At 41.3% G+C, this 15,975-nt stretch overlaps 2 protein-coding genes across 5 annotated transcripts; one reads left to right on the top strand and one right to left on the bottom strand.

Annotated features, from left to right (window-relative positions):
* nasp (nuclear autoantigenic sperm protein (histone-binding)) lies at positions 1-5,864 on the top strand. 3 transcript variants are annotated; one of them, XM_058639433.1, is made up of 15 exons: positions 3-175; positions 551-607; positions 1,107-1,217; positions 1,524-1,604; positions 1,786-1,892; positions 2,202-2,561; positions 2,784-2,851; positions 2,942-3,012; positions 3,203-3,276; positions 3,387-3,575; positions 3,792-3,964; positions 4,063-4,146; positions 4,472-4,546; positions 4,996-5,127; positions 5,653-5,864. In XM_058639433.1, the coding sequence occupies exons 1-15, from the start codon at positions 138-140 to the stop codon at positions 5,689-5,691; spliced, it is 1,659 nt and encodes a 552-aa protein (XP_058495416.1). In that variant the 5' UTR covers positions 3-137; the 3' UTR covers positions 5,692-5,864. The 3 variants fall into 3 exon arrangements, with proteins under 3 accessions (XP_058495417.1, XP_058495416.1, XP_058495418.1); XM_058639434.1 differs by lacking the exon at positions 4,996-5,127 and having other exon boundaries at positions 1-175; XM_058639435.1 differs by lacking the exon at positions 2,202-2,561 and having other exon boundaries at positions 11-175.
* Positions 5,865-5,980: 116 nt separating this feature from the next.
* Positions 5,981-12,926, bottom strand: ccdc17 (coiled-coil domain containing 17). 2 transcript variants are annotated; one of them, XM_058638889.1, is made up of 14 exons: positions 12,702-12,926; positions 12,126-12,254; positions 11,357-11,495; positions 11,126-11,264; positions 9,944-10,033; positions 9,650-9,783; positions 9,284-9,406; positions 8,552-8,721; positions 8,380-8,465; positions 8,098-8,310; positions 6,968-7,085; positions 6,628-6,714; positions 6,424-6,534; positions 5,981-6,247 (listed from the first exon to the last, which is right to left on the bottom strand). In XM_058638889.1, the coding sequence occupies exons 1-14, from the start codon at positions 12,849-12,851 to the stop codon at positions 6,182-6,184; spliced, it is 1,755 nt and encodes a 584-aa protein (XP_058494872.1). In that variant the 5' UTR covers positions 12,852-12,926; the 3' UTR covers positions 5,981-6,181. The 2 variants fall into 2 exon arrangements, with proteins under 2 accessions (XP_058494872.1, XP_058494871.1); XM_058638888.1 differs by having other exon boundaries at positions 5,982-6,247; positions 8,552-8,724.
* Positions 12,927-15,975: the final 3,049 nt, after the last annotated feature.

Consider the following 15,975-nt stretch of genomic DNA (forward strand, 5'->3'; position numbering starts at 1 on the left):
AAACACAGACCCTTTTTTCCTCTATTTAAGCGCGCCAACAAAGACGGTCAAAGATCTGTCTGTGGCACTACTGCACACACTGTACAAAACACGGTCTGTTGTCCTCTCGCCGGCGCCTGTACAGTCCCCCGAACAAAATGCCAGAGGAAACGCCCGCCGCCTCCAGTTCTGGGAGGTAAGAGTTGCTTTTCGTTTGTCTCTCTTGCCACTAAAGCGTACGGTGGGGAAACACAGCTAGCTAGCATTTAGCTCATGTGCGCTAATCTGCCGACTCTGCCTTTTATATATTCGGTATGTGATTTTATATGGGTTGTGAAACGTGCAGCCACTTTGTTGGCGACGCGGTTCAGGACGATAACCGTAAACGCCGTGGACATGGTTTCAGTTCGCCAACACGATGCTAACAACAACACCGCGTAGCTAACGTTTCCTCACGTCAACTCGCCGTGTCAGTCGTGAAACGATGTAGGTCAACAATGGTCGTGCTTAAGTCTGTAGTGAGGACACACATGCACACATTTGGTGTTGACTCATGTTTGTACTTTGGCAGCGTGGATGAGAAGCCGTGCTCATCGTCGTCATCAGCTGCAGCTGCTGCAACAGACAGGTGAGTTACAAGCGACATTGCATCTGCTTGCACTGTTTTACGCATTGTATACACGTGTCCTTTTAACCTGAAGGTTTAACGTGGTATTTATTGTGACTTACTAACTTTTCTGTTTCGGTAATCTTCATTTAAGAAACGAATTACAGATCACACTACAGTTTACAACACATATTTATTGACTGACATGACTGACCATTGATGGGTCATTTCCCGTGTTAACAAATTCTAAGTGTACAAAACGGAGCATAAAGCTTTTTAACCAGCAAAGAAAAATCTGCCCCATGTGGGTTTCGAACTCGTAACCTTCAGATTTATAATATACTTCAAAGGACCAAATCGTGTTCATGGTAGGTGCTTTTCTCAGGCATCTTAACTTGTGTTAATGTCAAGTCTGATCAAACTGTGCAGAAAGAGGTGGGGGGAAAAAAAATGGTTGCATGCAGACAAAGTATTTATTTCTCTCTTTTTTTTTTTTTCTTTTTTCCCCTCAACCCTCCAGTGTTGAAGTCATGGAAGAGGCAAAGAAACTGATCGGCACAGGGAACCGGCATCTAGTAATGGGAGATGTTGTTTCTGCTGTCGCTGTTTTCCAGGATGCCTGCGGCATGTTGTGAGTACTTGCTAGTATAACATCACTATATATATATATATATATATATATATATATATATATATATATATATATATATATATATATATATATATATATATATATATATATATATATATATATATATATACTTTTCTTGGGCTGCCCATTCATTGTCTGGTTTCAAGTTCAAGCTGAAATGTTAATTGAAATGACTTCAAATCATGCATCACCTTCCCACGCTTGATTTGTGTGATTTAGTTTATTATGGGGCTGTACTTTTGATTCATTCAAATATCTGTCCCCTTAACACTTGTGTCATATCAGAGCTGCAAAGTATGGCGACACTGCAGATGAGTGTGGTGAGGCCTTCTTCCTCTGTGGAAAAGCCCTACTGGAACTTGCCAGGTTGGTGAACCGCACATGCTCGCAATGGAGTTATTTTTACTTGAATATGGTTATACTTGTTTTTCCTCCTAAAATTGCAATTGAACTTCTGGCTACTCTAAATTGGATACAGTGAATATGTTGATCCTGGCACATTTTCCAGTATAGGAATGGTTTCATTAATCCAATGGATTTTTGTTAGGATGGAGAACAGTGTCCTTGGTAATGCCCTTGAAGGAGTCCCTGAAGAATCAGAGGAAGAGGAACAGCCCCCAAACTCAAATATTGAGAGTGCCTCCAACCTTGATGGTATACATCTTTTACTTTTTTTTTTTTTTTTTTCCTCACTGTTCGTTTCATTTAAAGTGACGATAAATGGTAAAAACAATGCTATTTGATGCAATGTACCAGACTATATATTTGACCCATTTTACATCTGCAGCCCCTTTGGTAAATTTTGAATTTGTATCCCCAAATTGGTCTGCTTCGACTTAAATTATTACTCAAAATTTTAAGGTCATATGGCTCTTTTTAGTCGACTCATCACACCACTGAATATTATAGAATTTGTAAATTGAATATCTACAACTACTCTACTGGTTTTTGACACTGGCGCAGAAAAAACTAGAGATGAGCTCCGAAAGCAGGTCTACGACGCAATGGCCGAGCAGGAAAAGACTGAAGCGGCTGACTCTAAGCTCGAGAGTGCAGAGGTGAAAAAAGAAAATGGTGTGGCAAAGTCCCCGGTAAAACAGGTGAATGGATCAGAGGGAGGATCCGATGAGAGTTCAGCCCAGGGAGCCACACTGAATGTGTGTGTGGAGAAGATCCCAGGTGCTCACGTCAGTGATGAACCTGCTGCCACTAGTGGGTCTCCTGGAAAGAAGACTGTGACGGAGGAAAAGCAGAATGGAGAGTCAGAACCAAAAGATGAGGAAGCAAAGCCAGAGGCTGAACAAGACGGGGAGGAACCAGAGGGCAGTACATCTCTGGATGCAGAGCACTGCTGGTGTGGATGGGTGTAGCACAAACGTGGTGTTTAATTTTTAGACCTGGAACTGTCTTAAAGGGTGAAGGGAATCCACAGGAGTTTGTAAAGTGCACTTGTAGAATGTTAACTTTTAACATTTGTCAGTTTTACACCAGAGTCTTGTAAAAAAAAAAATAGAAAAAAATTAAGGTGTTATGTTGCTTCAACAGATGACGAAGATGATGATGATGATGACGATGAGGAGGAAGAGGATGGAGAGAAAAATGGACAAAATAAGGTTTGTTCCCTTGCACTTTTTCTTTTTTTTTTTTTTTTTTTTTTTTTAATGAATGAGATGTTCCATGTTGACCCTGTCCTTGACCCTCAGGAAGAGGATGAGGTTGGGAACTTGCAGTTGGCCTGGGAAATGCTGGAGGTGGCGAAAGTCATCTACAAGAGGTAAGGACAACGTTGTAGGATAAAGTTAAGGTGAACAAAGACATGAAGTACATCAGCGTCTGTCTCCACCAAATGTAAAGTTACCTGGGAAATGCAGCCAAGCTTTATAATAATAATAATAATAATAATAATAATAATAATAATAATCTGAGCCCTGCTAGAGGATGTGACTTTTTTCCTTTTTCCACAGAAAAGAAGGCAAAGATGAACAACTAATGGCAGCCCAGACATATCTTAAACTCGGAGAAGTCAGTGCTGAGTCGGGTATGTTGCAAGCAGCTGACAAAATGCCATTTCTCAAATGTAATTGAAGTGTTATCTACGGACTTTGAACTGCTTCCACTTATCAAAGCCAAATGTGTTTCCTTCTTCAGGTAACTACCCCCAGGCACTAGAAGACTTCCAGGAGTGTCTTGCCCTGCAGCTGAAGCACTTGCCTCCCCACAGCCGTCTGCTGGCTGAAACCCACTACCACGTTGCCACCACACTGTGCTACATGGATCAGTACAGCCAGGCCATCCAACACTACAACAGCTCCATAAAGGTCATCGAGACCCGTCTGGGTAAGGTTTCTATAGCTTGATGTTTCCCAGCTGTGGCTGTTGCACTTGTAGCCAATTTGATTTTTTTGGTTTGGTTGAAATGGACTTTATTTTTATTTTTTTAAAGCAATTGCCACAATCCTGGTAGATTAATGGATTGTGGCAGTAAGGTGGCACCTCCAGTGGTAAATGCTCCTATGTAGAGTTGTGTTAATCCTGTTGGTCATTTGTGTCCAGCCATGTTGCAGGAGATGATCGCTGCAGCAGAGGGAGCAGATGGGGCTGCAGAAGAGAAGAAGGAGCTGGATGAGTTGAAGCAGCTTCTGCCTGACATCAAAGAAAAGGTGGAGGATGCCAAGGAGAGCCAGAGAACAGCTGGTTCTACCTCCCAGGCCATTCAGCAGACATTGGTGGGTGCACGTCACATCATCCTCCACGGTTTAGCCTACTTTTTTTTTTTTTTTTTTTTTTTTTATGGGGCTCTGGGTAACCAAGTAATGTCTTGTAGGGCGGGGCCTCAACCTCCTCAGCATTCCTGTGTGAAAATGGTGGTGCTTCATCCTCTTCATCAGCATTTGCAACACCAAGTCAGGTGAGGACATGATATGAAAGAAATATTTTTCATAATGGATTAATCTGTCTTTTGATTAGTTGTTACCCAAACCAATGATTTCAAATGTTTGTCCACAAACCAAAGTTATTCAGTTTTAATGTTTTGTTATGGAGCAAAGAAAATCTTTATTTAAGAAGCTGAAATATCAGTGCTTGTTTTAATTACTGGGACTGCTGCTTTCACACAAACACTTGAAACCCTTTAATTTTTAAAGTGGACATAATCGAGTAATTATTGTTGCAGCCCTAAAAGAAATCCCAACCATATGACAAGTCACTCGAACCCACATACATGTGTTTTTCAGATTCCAGTTAAATCATCAGCCAAAGGGTCGTCATCCAAAGCAGTCTCCGATATCTCCCACCTCGTAAGGAAAAAGGTACACCAACTATTTCTTCTTGCTAGTTTGCAGCTTGACTTGAACCACATGAGAATAAGTAGTTTGTTTTTTTTGTGACTGGAACAAGTTGTAATCCATCAAAACTGACAACGTACCAATCAATGTTGTAGGGTCTGTCTGCTTGCTTGCCTGCTCTGGTTGTGGTACTATCGTTGTGGCTTTGTGCTGTTGTCTTTTGTGCTAGTTGTAGTGTAGCTGGGGCATGTGTCTTCATAGTGGTAGAGCTTAATATCTCAAATTAAGTGTCATTTTGGGCTGTTGTGTTTTTTTTTATTTTTTGCATGATTCAGTAAATTATGTGTGAGATCTGGTGATGGCCGAGTCCAGTTTCAGCTGTGAATGTCGACCCTGAAAGGTTGTTTGTGTACAGAAGTCTTCAGCCTTCTCTCTCCACCCCCCCCTTGCCCTGGTCTTATGTTTCTACACAGAGGAAACCAGAGGAGGAGAGCCCAGTAAAGGACACTGATGCTAAACAGGCCAAACAGGAAGCCTCAGTTAATGGCAGCGATGACTCCAGTGCCAGCAACGGCAATGGAGTCAAGGAGGGAAAAACACAGGAGGCGAGTGATAGGCTTACGTCTTGTGTGCTGGTTAATGGTCGGCCTAGGCTGTGACCATGCTGCCCTGTCCAATGGGAGTGATGGGAAAATGTGCAGGGGTTACAACATGGTTTGTCATGGAGATCCAGTCAAATCTAATTTAAGATTAGGATTTTTTTTTTTGTTGCTAATCCCAAGTGGACTTGCTGTGCATGCAGAGGAAAAGCTCCCTCTACAGCCTTATCAGAGCTGTAGGATGGGAGGAGTTGTCCAATGTCATCTCTTATTTATTTTTTTTTTTGGGGGGGGAAACTCAACTGGTCTGTTTTGAGGTAAAGTCTGTACATGACTTCACATCTCTTTAACCTTTCCCTCTGTCAATGAGAGGGAAAAAAAGTCTTGCCATTTAAATCATGGAGAACTCTTAAAGAGCCATTCCTGACAAACCAGCAATCTGACCGCCTCCTCTGGGCAGAGACACTGCTGAATCCCCAATCGTTTGTCTTTGCTCTTGCTATTCTGATAAAACTGCTTTGTTTCTCTCAGGCTGCCAGCCAGTCGGCTTCTGTACAGTCCTCAGCGTGAAGGACCACGAGGCCCTTCTGATCTTCAAAACCAGCACAGCATGCCTTTCCAACCCCTGCTCCACCTTCAGCAAACTTGTTTTTGTAAATAAGATCCATTTTCCTAAGATTTTGTCTGTCCAGTTTTGTATACTTGTAGTAAAAAAAAAATAAAGGATTTGCAAATGTAAAATATGTTCTAACTGCATGATTTCATTTTTTTCATTCATTTTTTTTCAAAATGGTATTCATACACAAAACATACCTTGTGCATCAGGGGAAAACAATGCTCCCAAGCCTCTACATTCCAACTGTATCAAAAGGAACACCAGTGCCTAAGATTAGACCATCTTTATTTGCACCTGAAGACTTGAAATCCACATTCATACCATTTAAGTGTTTGTATTTACTCCCTCCTTTTAGAGGGGTCTTCTCCTTGGTCAGATTCTTTCAACTCTAACTTGCTTCAGGGTTTTTGGGGTCAGTCAAGGTCAGCCAGGGGGAGACTTGTTTTATCCCTGTGGAGCTGAAACTAGCTGAGCTAAACTTCCATGCACAGTTGCATTAAAAGGAGACACCTGTGTGGAGACAAAAGTAGAAGTACAGCGAAAGCAATGGCACAGGCATATTTTCAACTCGATAGTGCCATCTGATATACAAAGAATTTGAGGTGTTGCCTTTTGTAAACATGCCATGTGTTGCACTTTGTCCTAATGACACAAAGTATGCTACTGTTCCAGAAGAGTTAACCTACGACAGCTGGATATTTATAGTGCCTGGTCCTGCTTGGGTCAGGCTCCATGAGGGTCTGCACATCTTCATCTCGGCCGTTGACCAAACGCATGCACAGCTCCATGTTGCCCACCTAAGTTTGAAAAAAAAAAAAAACACATCCACACAAAATGTGTGTAAGTAATGATTTCTTTGCTGCTACAGCTCAGCATGGAGGTCTTCATACCTGTGGTATTGTATTGAGTTGGGCAATGTTCAGTGAGGGTTGAACAGGCAGACAGCGAACTGGCACCCTCCAGTGGCCACTATGGAGCTGTTGGTGTTGAGAAAATACAAGCCCATGTTAAAACTGTTAATATGACGACAATGTCTAACTGGTTCAGTTTTAAATCATGTAGGTTCTAATATTAACTTGGCTTCATGTTATAAATTAGATTTTGTCTCTTTAAGTTACAAACAGACAAATCCACAGGAGGCCTTACATTGGCACACATACCACATATTTTAGAATGAATTTCAAAATTTTTGCAGTAATATACAGTTTGACATCGACTTTGAAGGTGAACCTGATTGTACTGATCGAAGAGTTCCACACATGTCCAGCCAGAGGACGTCGGTTGAACGTCCTGGTCGTGCGCCGCCTGCACTTCCACCACCAGGCAGAGGGAGGATGATGGCTGCACCCTGCAGAGAGGAAGCTTAATGTACATGCGTGTAACTAGGTAAGAGGATGACAACAACATGCCAGCTGTGGGAGTAATATGTGGTTTTGGGATACGGAGATTTGGCCTCCTCTCAGGGGCGTGTACGTATCTGACAAATGTACTGTATACTTAATCTCACGCCAAAACATGAGAGAATGTGGCTGCCAAAGGAGAAGTGAAACACAAAAGCAAGGACCTACACTTAGACCCATCACTGTTACACTGTGTTCTTACACAAACACAGATACATACACAGCTTCCCCACAATATATCGTATTTTTATACATTTCAAATCTATGTTGACAGAGATAGATGGTGAAAGTGTGTCTGCTCCATGCAGCAGCAGCAGCAGCAGCAGAGAGAATCATCACATGATGAGGCGATAAGCAGCAGCGATGGACTGTAAGGACATTAAATATGTTAAAGTATCCTCCCTTTTTGTAGAAAGTTATTAGTTTTGGGAAAACTGCAGTGTCAGTGAAGGCAGTTTTTCAGTGATCTTCAGCTCTGGTCATGTGTTATTGTCATTTTATAACTTAATATAACACATTTCATACATATTTTGCTTTAGAGCAGCACTAGGCAACTTTTAAAACCTGAAAATAACAGCTTTACATCAGATTTACACTTGCACTTTTATCCTTGCCTGCCCCTGAACCTTTGTGTATAGATTATGTACAGGGTAAGGTGAAAAGAATTAGAAGTCATCAAACATGCCATGAAAGTATAATGTTACTTTAAAATGCAACTTTACTGATATATTACACTTACCAAAATAGATTTTATTATTTTCTATTGTGTCACTTCCTTGGGAGAGTGAGCTTACTGGACATACAGTACATATTTTTGGACACAAACGTAGATAATTAAATTTTATTCGGCTAATATTCTCCAATATTTCCCCCAATTATTTGTGTATTTCCTTCTGACCACACCTTTGTCCTCTGTACTGAATCTGTTTATTGTGGAGATTTAAGCTCGTCATTTCCTACCTGGGTACAGGCTGTTTGACTGAGAGGAGGGCGTAGTTCCCTGGGATGAGGCTGTGGCTGTAAGGCGAGGAGACCCCTGGGAGACACTTGACAGGAGGCAGACTCTGTGGTCCCACTTCCACACCCTCTGAGTAGAGAGCCGCAACCAAACACAATGCCTTCTGAGAGGCAGTGACTCCCAGAACCAGGTCAAAGAAAATGACGAAACCAGCCCTGAAAGACCAGAGAGGTTTATTTACTGAGCTACATCAAAAACATGACATGTTCATGTAATTTACTCACGCTGGGTCATAGGGAGCTGGACCCAGAGAGTCCACAGGGTCCAGGATGTGTCTTCCTGATGGAGAAGAGGAGGACCTTGCATGGAACTGATGCAGATATTAAGATTTTTACCAAACTGTGGCAAACACTACACAAATGATTCCAAAATGAGGCCAAAAATTAAGTAATGTACCAGTGAAAGAGCAGTTGGAATGTGAGTGTTGGCTTGGAGCGGCGGTGGTGGTCGGGGAGGTGCAGGTGGAGGAGGTTGTCTACAGGGCCTGGGAGCTCCTCTGCTTCTCCCCACTCCATCAACCTGCTGGAGAGTCTCCCTCTGAATCAGCTCAAGCTCAGTCCTCAGAGCTGCTGCACAACACACAACCATAAGATATCCGACTGATGGGATTCTTGTAATTCACCTAAGTCAGAGTTTGATAATTTGATTAATCAACCAAAACGTGCACCTATGAAGGCAGACTTTTAAGACTGTGGGGATTCATGTGATGAGTACATTTACATTTTTGGCTGTTGGTGGAACAACTTGACATGTTTTTGGCAACTAACCAGTAACTGAAGTTTTATTTATCTGGTTGGCACACAAATGTTGTTTGCATAAGATAAAGCTCACTCATTTTTCCAGAAGGTTGACTTGTTGATTTGAGGTTAAAGGCTTCAGCAACTATCTACACTAACACAGGTGTTCATATCCCTTTTAGGATGAACTGTAATAACTGTAGTGATTTCATCCAGCATCATCTTTTGGTCAACATTTGATTTTGACTTTGTAGACCCAGACTTTTTCATTTCAATAACACGGAGGAAATATGACACAAATAAAACGAAGGACCTCAATTATGTTACAGTATTTCAAAGAAATGGACTGTCAACCTTCTGCAGTGAGAGGTTTTTGAGTGTATTGTCCAACCTTCATAGTTCTGGTTTCTCTCTCGGGCCCACTGGATCCTAAGGATCTCCTCCTCCAGTCTCTGGTTCTCCTGCTCCAGAAGCAGCAGCTCCCAACTCGTTCCTCGCTGGGGAGGCTTCTCTTCTGGATTTAAGGATACGGTGTTATGGGTCTTAATTAATTAAATCAGTTTACCCTCAGTTTTGAGTAATAAATTTGCAGCAGGAGGTTTCAGAATCATCAATTTTCTATACCGGATCATATGGAAAGAAACAATGGACTAGGATCTAAAATAGGAAAGCTGGGCACATTAAATTGAATAAACTAAATAAAGGCAGCTGTGTTGACAGAGAGTCACACAGTGAAAACACATAATCTCTCTCTCACTCTTCCTCCTGGCCTCGGCAGATGCTGTCGCTTGGTTCCTCTCCACACTCTGGGCTTCTGTCTGCAGGTCAACCATCTGTGCAATGATGCCTGGATCTGACCCACCTGAGTGCACGTATGCCTGACGCAGAGCTCTGCAACACAGACGAGATGTATACCCTCACACAAAACTATCATACAAAGAAAATCACATTCACATGTAAACAATCAGACAGAGAAGACACGGGAACAGGGTGCTTTTGTTCTTTCCTAACAATGTTTCCTGAATGTGTCTGGATACGTGCAGGTTTCTACTTTATCTGTGCAGAGAGAGGACCATCTGCGGAAGGAACGAGCTTGTAGTTGTCCTGATGATCAGCAGGTAGAGAAGAGACCTTTTGTGCGCTGGAAAAGGAGAAGAAAACAAAAAAGACAAAACACAGTAGATCATCTAAATTGGATCATTCTGTGTCTCCCATGCAGCCAGAATCCACCTGACATTACGAAATGCAATTTATTCTACCACAAATGCTGCACTAATAAGAAATGACCCGGGCTTAATGAAATACATAATTGATGGTCTAAGTCGTATGGCAGCAGCAGCAGCAGAATAAAAAGAACAGATTTAAAAGAATATTCCTCCTGCACAGACTTCAACATCTTTACACAATCATCTGTGTCAACAAAATTCACCTTAATAAATAAACAAAAGGCTTGTTTTAGAAACTCTGTGATATAACTGTGAAATAACTATGTACAGTTTTAAATACTGATTTTTCTCCCTATTGCACTGTTTTACTTTGCACTAAATATAACAATGATTCTAATTTAAAACTATGACTATAGTATAATTGAATATGTTAATATGAAACAGTGAGCAGCAGGAACCTTATACCAGAAGTTCTGAATAAATATTAAATAAATAAATGTTGATGACGCCAACAAGTGTGGAAAATGAAGTTACTGGGTTACAGTAGGGGATTTTTGTTTGGACCTCAGTTGTTTTAGGGTTTTCGTTATAGACACCGTTTTCCTCGTGTCTTGTTAGTTTCCTGTTTTACTTTGTCACTCTTCCTAGTCTGTGTACCTTGTTTAGTTTTACTTCCTGTCCTCTGATTGCCCTGATGTGAATCACCTGTGTTCAATTACCCCTGGTGTATTTAGTCTCTGTGCTCCCCCCCAGGTGTCTTTGGCGGTTCATCCTGTCGTGTGCGTTATCGTGCGCCCCCATATTCTCAGGTATTTCTCTGTCCCTGTTTCACTGTTGCCTTGTCGAGCAATTTTCCTTTTTTACCTTATTTGTTCAGTTTCATTTTGGTTTAAAAACTCCTTTAGAACCATGTTAAACTAAGTCATACAGCATAAAGGGCAGACCTGTGAGTTCCACAGATAAAAGGTGTTGTTACAGATTCCACTGAAATGACTGTAGTTTGTTCTAAACTGAGGCCGCACAGTCAGTCAGCCACTTTTAATACTGTGATATTTACACACACTTACTGTAATGCATGCAGGTGTTCAGCAAATTGTTGTAATGTTTCCTCATTCCTCTCCTCCTGTGCCCTGAGCTCCATGAGCACACTCTCAAGGTGGCTCGTGTTTCTCTGCTCGCCCAGGACATTTACCTGACGGGCCAGCTCTGAAATAAACACACACACACCACATTTACATCAAGTGACATTTAGAGACTTTCTGGCCTGTTCTGAGGCTCATCTCGTTTCTGTTCTTCACCGTCTCTTTGCCGCTGCAGCTCCTGGTTGTGAGCTTGTATCAGGGCCACTTGGCACTCGTGGAGCGTCGCCATCTCCCTCATCTCTTTCAGTCTGTCACTGTGACCCATATGGTGACGCCTCAGCTGACGGTCATGCTCCTAAAAGGATAGATGTATGTACAGCGTTGCTTCTTAAACACCTTACGTCTCTGAGCAGCAAGATGGCTTTTGTCATTCACCCATGAGACCCAGCATCATTAAATTGTGACCTCGCACTGGTACCTGATAGAGGAAATGACACTTATGGCACATAATCATAAATTAAAATGCCTATCTCTAGAGACTTTAATTTACAGTTAAGTATACAGTACGTGGACAGATGGAGAACCTTTGAATCGTCGATATCCGTGGTCCTTTTTGGACGTCCTCAACCTGTAAAACTAAGAAATTGTGTTCTATTTGAATGTAATAATAGGAAAATATAAATGTGTGATACCCAGCAAACCTTTATTTTGTGAATATATAAATTGCTCCAGTGTGTCCTCACTGACCTAAACATATTCAAGCATGAATTTTTAATCAAAGACCATGGAATGCAGTGCTCAGTGTATGTGTATCTGTGATTCACTGACACTAACTGTTATCCCTGTGATCATCTCTGCAAGAAAATTGGGCTGTCTCTTATATAATACAGCTATACTGGCACATATGAAGAGGCTCGGCTTGTTTTAGTTGTTGTCTTTGCTGTAGTGTAGAGTGACTGAGGTCTGGTTTTCTTTTTTCAAATACCTCGTCAGTCAGGTTTTGCAGAGCAGCACTGTCCGTCTGACTCGTCTGTGGTTTGTTTTCGGCTCTGCCGGACTTCTGTTCAGCATCAGCGCTCCTCCATCTGGTGGCGTTCCTTTGCCGATCTCTCATCTACACACAAACATATGTGTCCATGTACAACAACAAGTATCCGCCAAGAAAAAAAAAGATGATTTCTTTAATATTAAGTCATTTAGTTATATCCTAAGGCAGGGGTCTCAAACGGAGTGTCTAGTTCAGGCAGTGAAATATATTCCACATGATTTCAAAATATGTGTTTGATATGGAACGATAAATTGTTCACAATATAAATGTATTTATGATGCAAAATGAATCTATTAATAATATAAACCAAATATAAACCATACAGAAACAATTTAATATATTCACTGGACCATCATGTATATAAACAATAGGATGCACCATCTTTTATTCGTTTATTATTGATAAACATTTATATAGGTTTAAAACATCATTTTACAGCATAAAAGGCCCCTCTGCCTTTATATAGTATACTGTAGACTTTATGTATAAACTATAGCAAACTAACTCCCTTACCGTGACTAGATCAGGTGTTCTCCTCTGTGTTGTGTCTGCGCCTCCTCCACTGACCTCGGTGCTGATGCAGAACAGTGCTTTATGTTTCTCAAACAGCCCAGCAGAGCGAAACACCATGTTACAGGCGCCGCAGATCAAATCCTTCTCCATCTGTTACCAAAGCTGGTGATGATGATTGACTACGTCCATAAACTGGAGTAGAGTAGGGAAAAACACTACACTTGTTCCGAGTGGAACGTCAGGGTGAGTCAGTTTGAAGCTGTTGAACGTGTTTGGGTTTTTCCTCATGTTTGCTGGTAACTGTCACCATGCCAGTGACTCTGTTGTGAGTGTGTGGTGATTTCTTCTGTCAGTTTTACACACAATACACACCGGTGACTCAATCTCGAATAAGCGGTTGATGGATGGATGAATGGAGATATTGAAGATAACATAAATATACTTAATTTTCCATCAGTGTACAAACACCTGATTGTATGAATACTTGTTATTCATTATTTACTGTATATCAGTCAGGCTTCATATGGCCTGGCTATGAAGGCCTCCATTCCAGACTACCCTACCATGTTTTACAATAACCCACAATAGACAAAAATAAACATCTTCTGAGTTTTAGATGACAGAAGTGAGATTATTATTAATATTACTCACATTTCCACCTGTATTGTCTTTGCTTCTTTATTTTATTATTCATAAAGGGTTAGCAGTCATTGCTGCTCTGGATTACTTCCCAGTTAATCCACTACTGTCACATTAAGCTAACACTGCCCTTGTGTTTTCCTCTGTCTATTTGAATATTTAAAACTTATTTTTCGTTCTTTTTTGTTTGGTAAATTCTCAGACTGCCTTATGTTCCGGCCCTTGAGTGAACTCTCGGTCTCTGCAGCTGTGAGGAGGGAGTCACACTTTGAAGCATCCACAGAAAAGTCCTGACCCTCAGTGAGTACATTCACTACTCTATATATATATACCATAAAGTCACCTTAATGACAAAGAAATACAACTCAATGTGATTGTAGATGTGTTCTCATCATAAAAATGAATGTATGTTCTAGGTTTTTAGTGCAGTTCTCTACAGAGACACTTCCCCATCAGGTCTGTCAGGTCAGTTCCTTTGAGAGGAGCTCGTCATATCTCAGTTCTTGGCTTCACAGAGAATCCTCTGAGCTGAAGTCATATCCAAAGCTTATGAAAACAGATACTAACCCTGTCTGTTTGTTTACCAGCTTAGCAGTTTTAAAATTCACTCCTGCCTTCTGTTCATCAGGTTGTGCTGAACAGTGTAAAAACATAACCATTTTTCCCATCATGCCCCTTTAGTTCTCTTTGATGCTATCCAGTATAAATAGTGCCCTCTGTTGGCAGCTGTGTTGACAATCTGCTTTTTTTTGTCATGTTGCAACTTCTGCACTGCAGTCACAACAGATTGTTGTCTAATATGCTGTGATTCCTATTATGCCTTCATGTAACTGCTGTGACTTTAGAGAACAGTTAACATGTAACACTGCATTTCAAGTCGACACAGAAATAGTCATACTGAAGCTTTGTGAGCATTCAGACGTATTTCTGAAATGAACTGTTGGTTCACAATTAAAGCACAGTGGCTTTGTGTCCTAGTGCTATTGTTGTAATAACATCTTGAGCTGTGATCGGGATGTGACTGCAAAATTCCCAGTTTAAAAGATAACATAAAACTTAATAATTATGGCTCTTGCTCATGCTGTGTATTTGAGCTCCTCAGCTAAGTGTATCTTTTTTAGTTACTGTTACCTTTCAATCATCTCAAACCAGACTGGTCATTCTCCTCTGACCTCTGACATCAGCAAGGCATTTTCTCCTAGTGAACTGCCGCTCACTTCAGACTGTTCTCTATAAACTCTACATATGGTTGTGCATGAAAATACCAGTAGGTCAGCGTTTTCTGAAATACTCGACAACCGCCCTGCGGCATTCTGATGCTTGGTTTGAACTTCAGCAGGTCATCTCTCTCTCTTTCTCTCTCTCTCTCTCTCTCTCTCTCTCTCTCTCTCTCTCTCTCTCTCTCTCTCTCTCTCTCTCTCTCTCTCTGTATATCTAATGCTTTGAGTTGCTGCAGCAGGGATTGGCTGATCAAGTCTTAACAAGCAGATGAACATGTGTACCTAATAAAGTGGCCTATAAGTGTATTTTCAAATATCAGACAAAGATGTTGATGCTTGACTGTTGCTGTGTGGATGCAAACACAGATGTATAATGGAAGAGGTTTGTGAATTCATACACGTAACATAAGGCAAAACCAATCCCCAGCTAACAATTTTTGGTTCTTAGAAAGTTCTGGGAACATTACCTTTTGGTTGTGGGAATGTTCTCTGAAGGTTCCCCCCTAGGATGTCCTGGGGTTTACATGGAAAGTTTTCCTAACTTTCCCCTAACGTTTTTGTTTTTTTTGGATGCACATTCGGTTTTCCAGAACGTTCCCAGAACAATACTTTGTTACACCCTTTAGAGAACGTTCTTTCTTGGTTCTCAGAACATTCCGCTAACATTACTTTTTTACAAACTAATGTTACTTTTCTGCATCCTTCATACAACCTTGGGGAACATTCTGGGAACCAAGAAAAACTTTACTTTCATACAACCTTTCGAGAACGTTCTCCTTTGGTTCCCAGAACAATACTTTGTCCCAACCTTAAGAGAACGATCTTTTTTGGTTCCCAGAACGTTCCCCTAATGTTACTTTTCTGCAACCTTCATACAACCTTTGGGGAACATTCTGGGAACCAAAAGAAAAACGTCACTTTTCTACAACCTTCATACAACCTTTTGAGAACGTTCTCCTTTGGTTCCCAGAACGTTCCCCTAATGTTACTTTTCTGCAACCTTCATACAACCTTTTGAGAACGTTTTCCTTTGGTTCCCAGAACGTTCCCCTAATTGCTGCTTTAAAAGCAACAACATAATAATGAGAGAGTGAAAAATGCAACATCCATCTACACCTTGGAGAGAGAGACAGTTGAGAAACTTGAACTCCTCTCTCGCTCTCTCCCCCACATCTCTACACATACTAGCACTCATACTTGCCAGTGTGTTGCTAAGCAACTGTAAAATAAAGCAGCAGGCTTTGAAGTCAGAGAGAGAGAAAGAGAGAAAGAGAGTGAGAGAGAAACACAGAGAGAGAGAGAGAGAGAGAGAGAGGGGGAGAGTTCACAAGTACTGCAATCCCGTACTGTTTGGCTCTGTGCGTGATCCCACCACAGCTCTCGGAACCCATCTGTGGATCTGCGAGGACTTGTGA

The sequence above is a fragment of the Solea solea genome, chromosome 9 (genome assembly GCF_958295425.1).
Source record: "Solea solea chromosome 9, fSolSol10.1, whole genome shotgun sequence".
Classification (NCBI taxonomy): Eukaryota; Metazoa; Chordata; class Actinopteri; order Pleuronectiformes; family Soleidae; genus Solea; species Solea solea.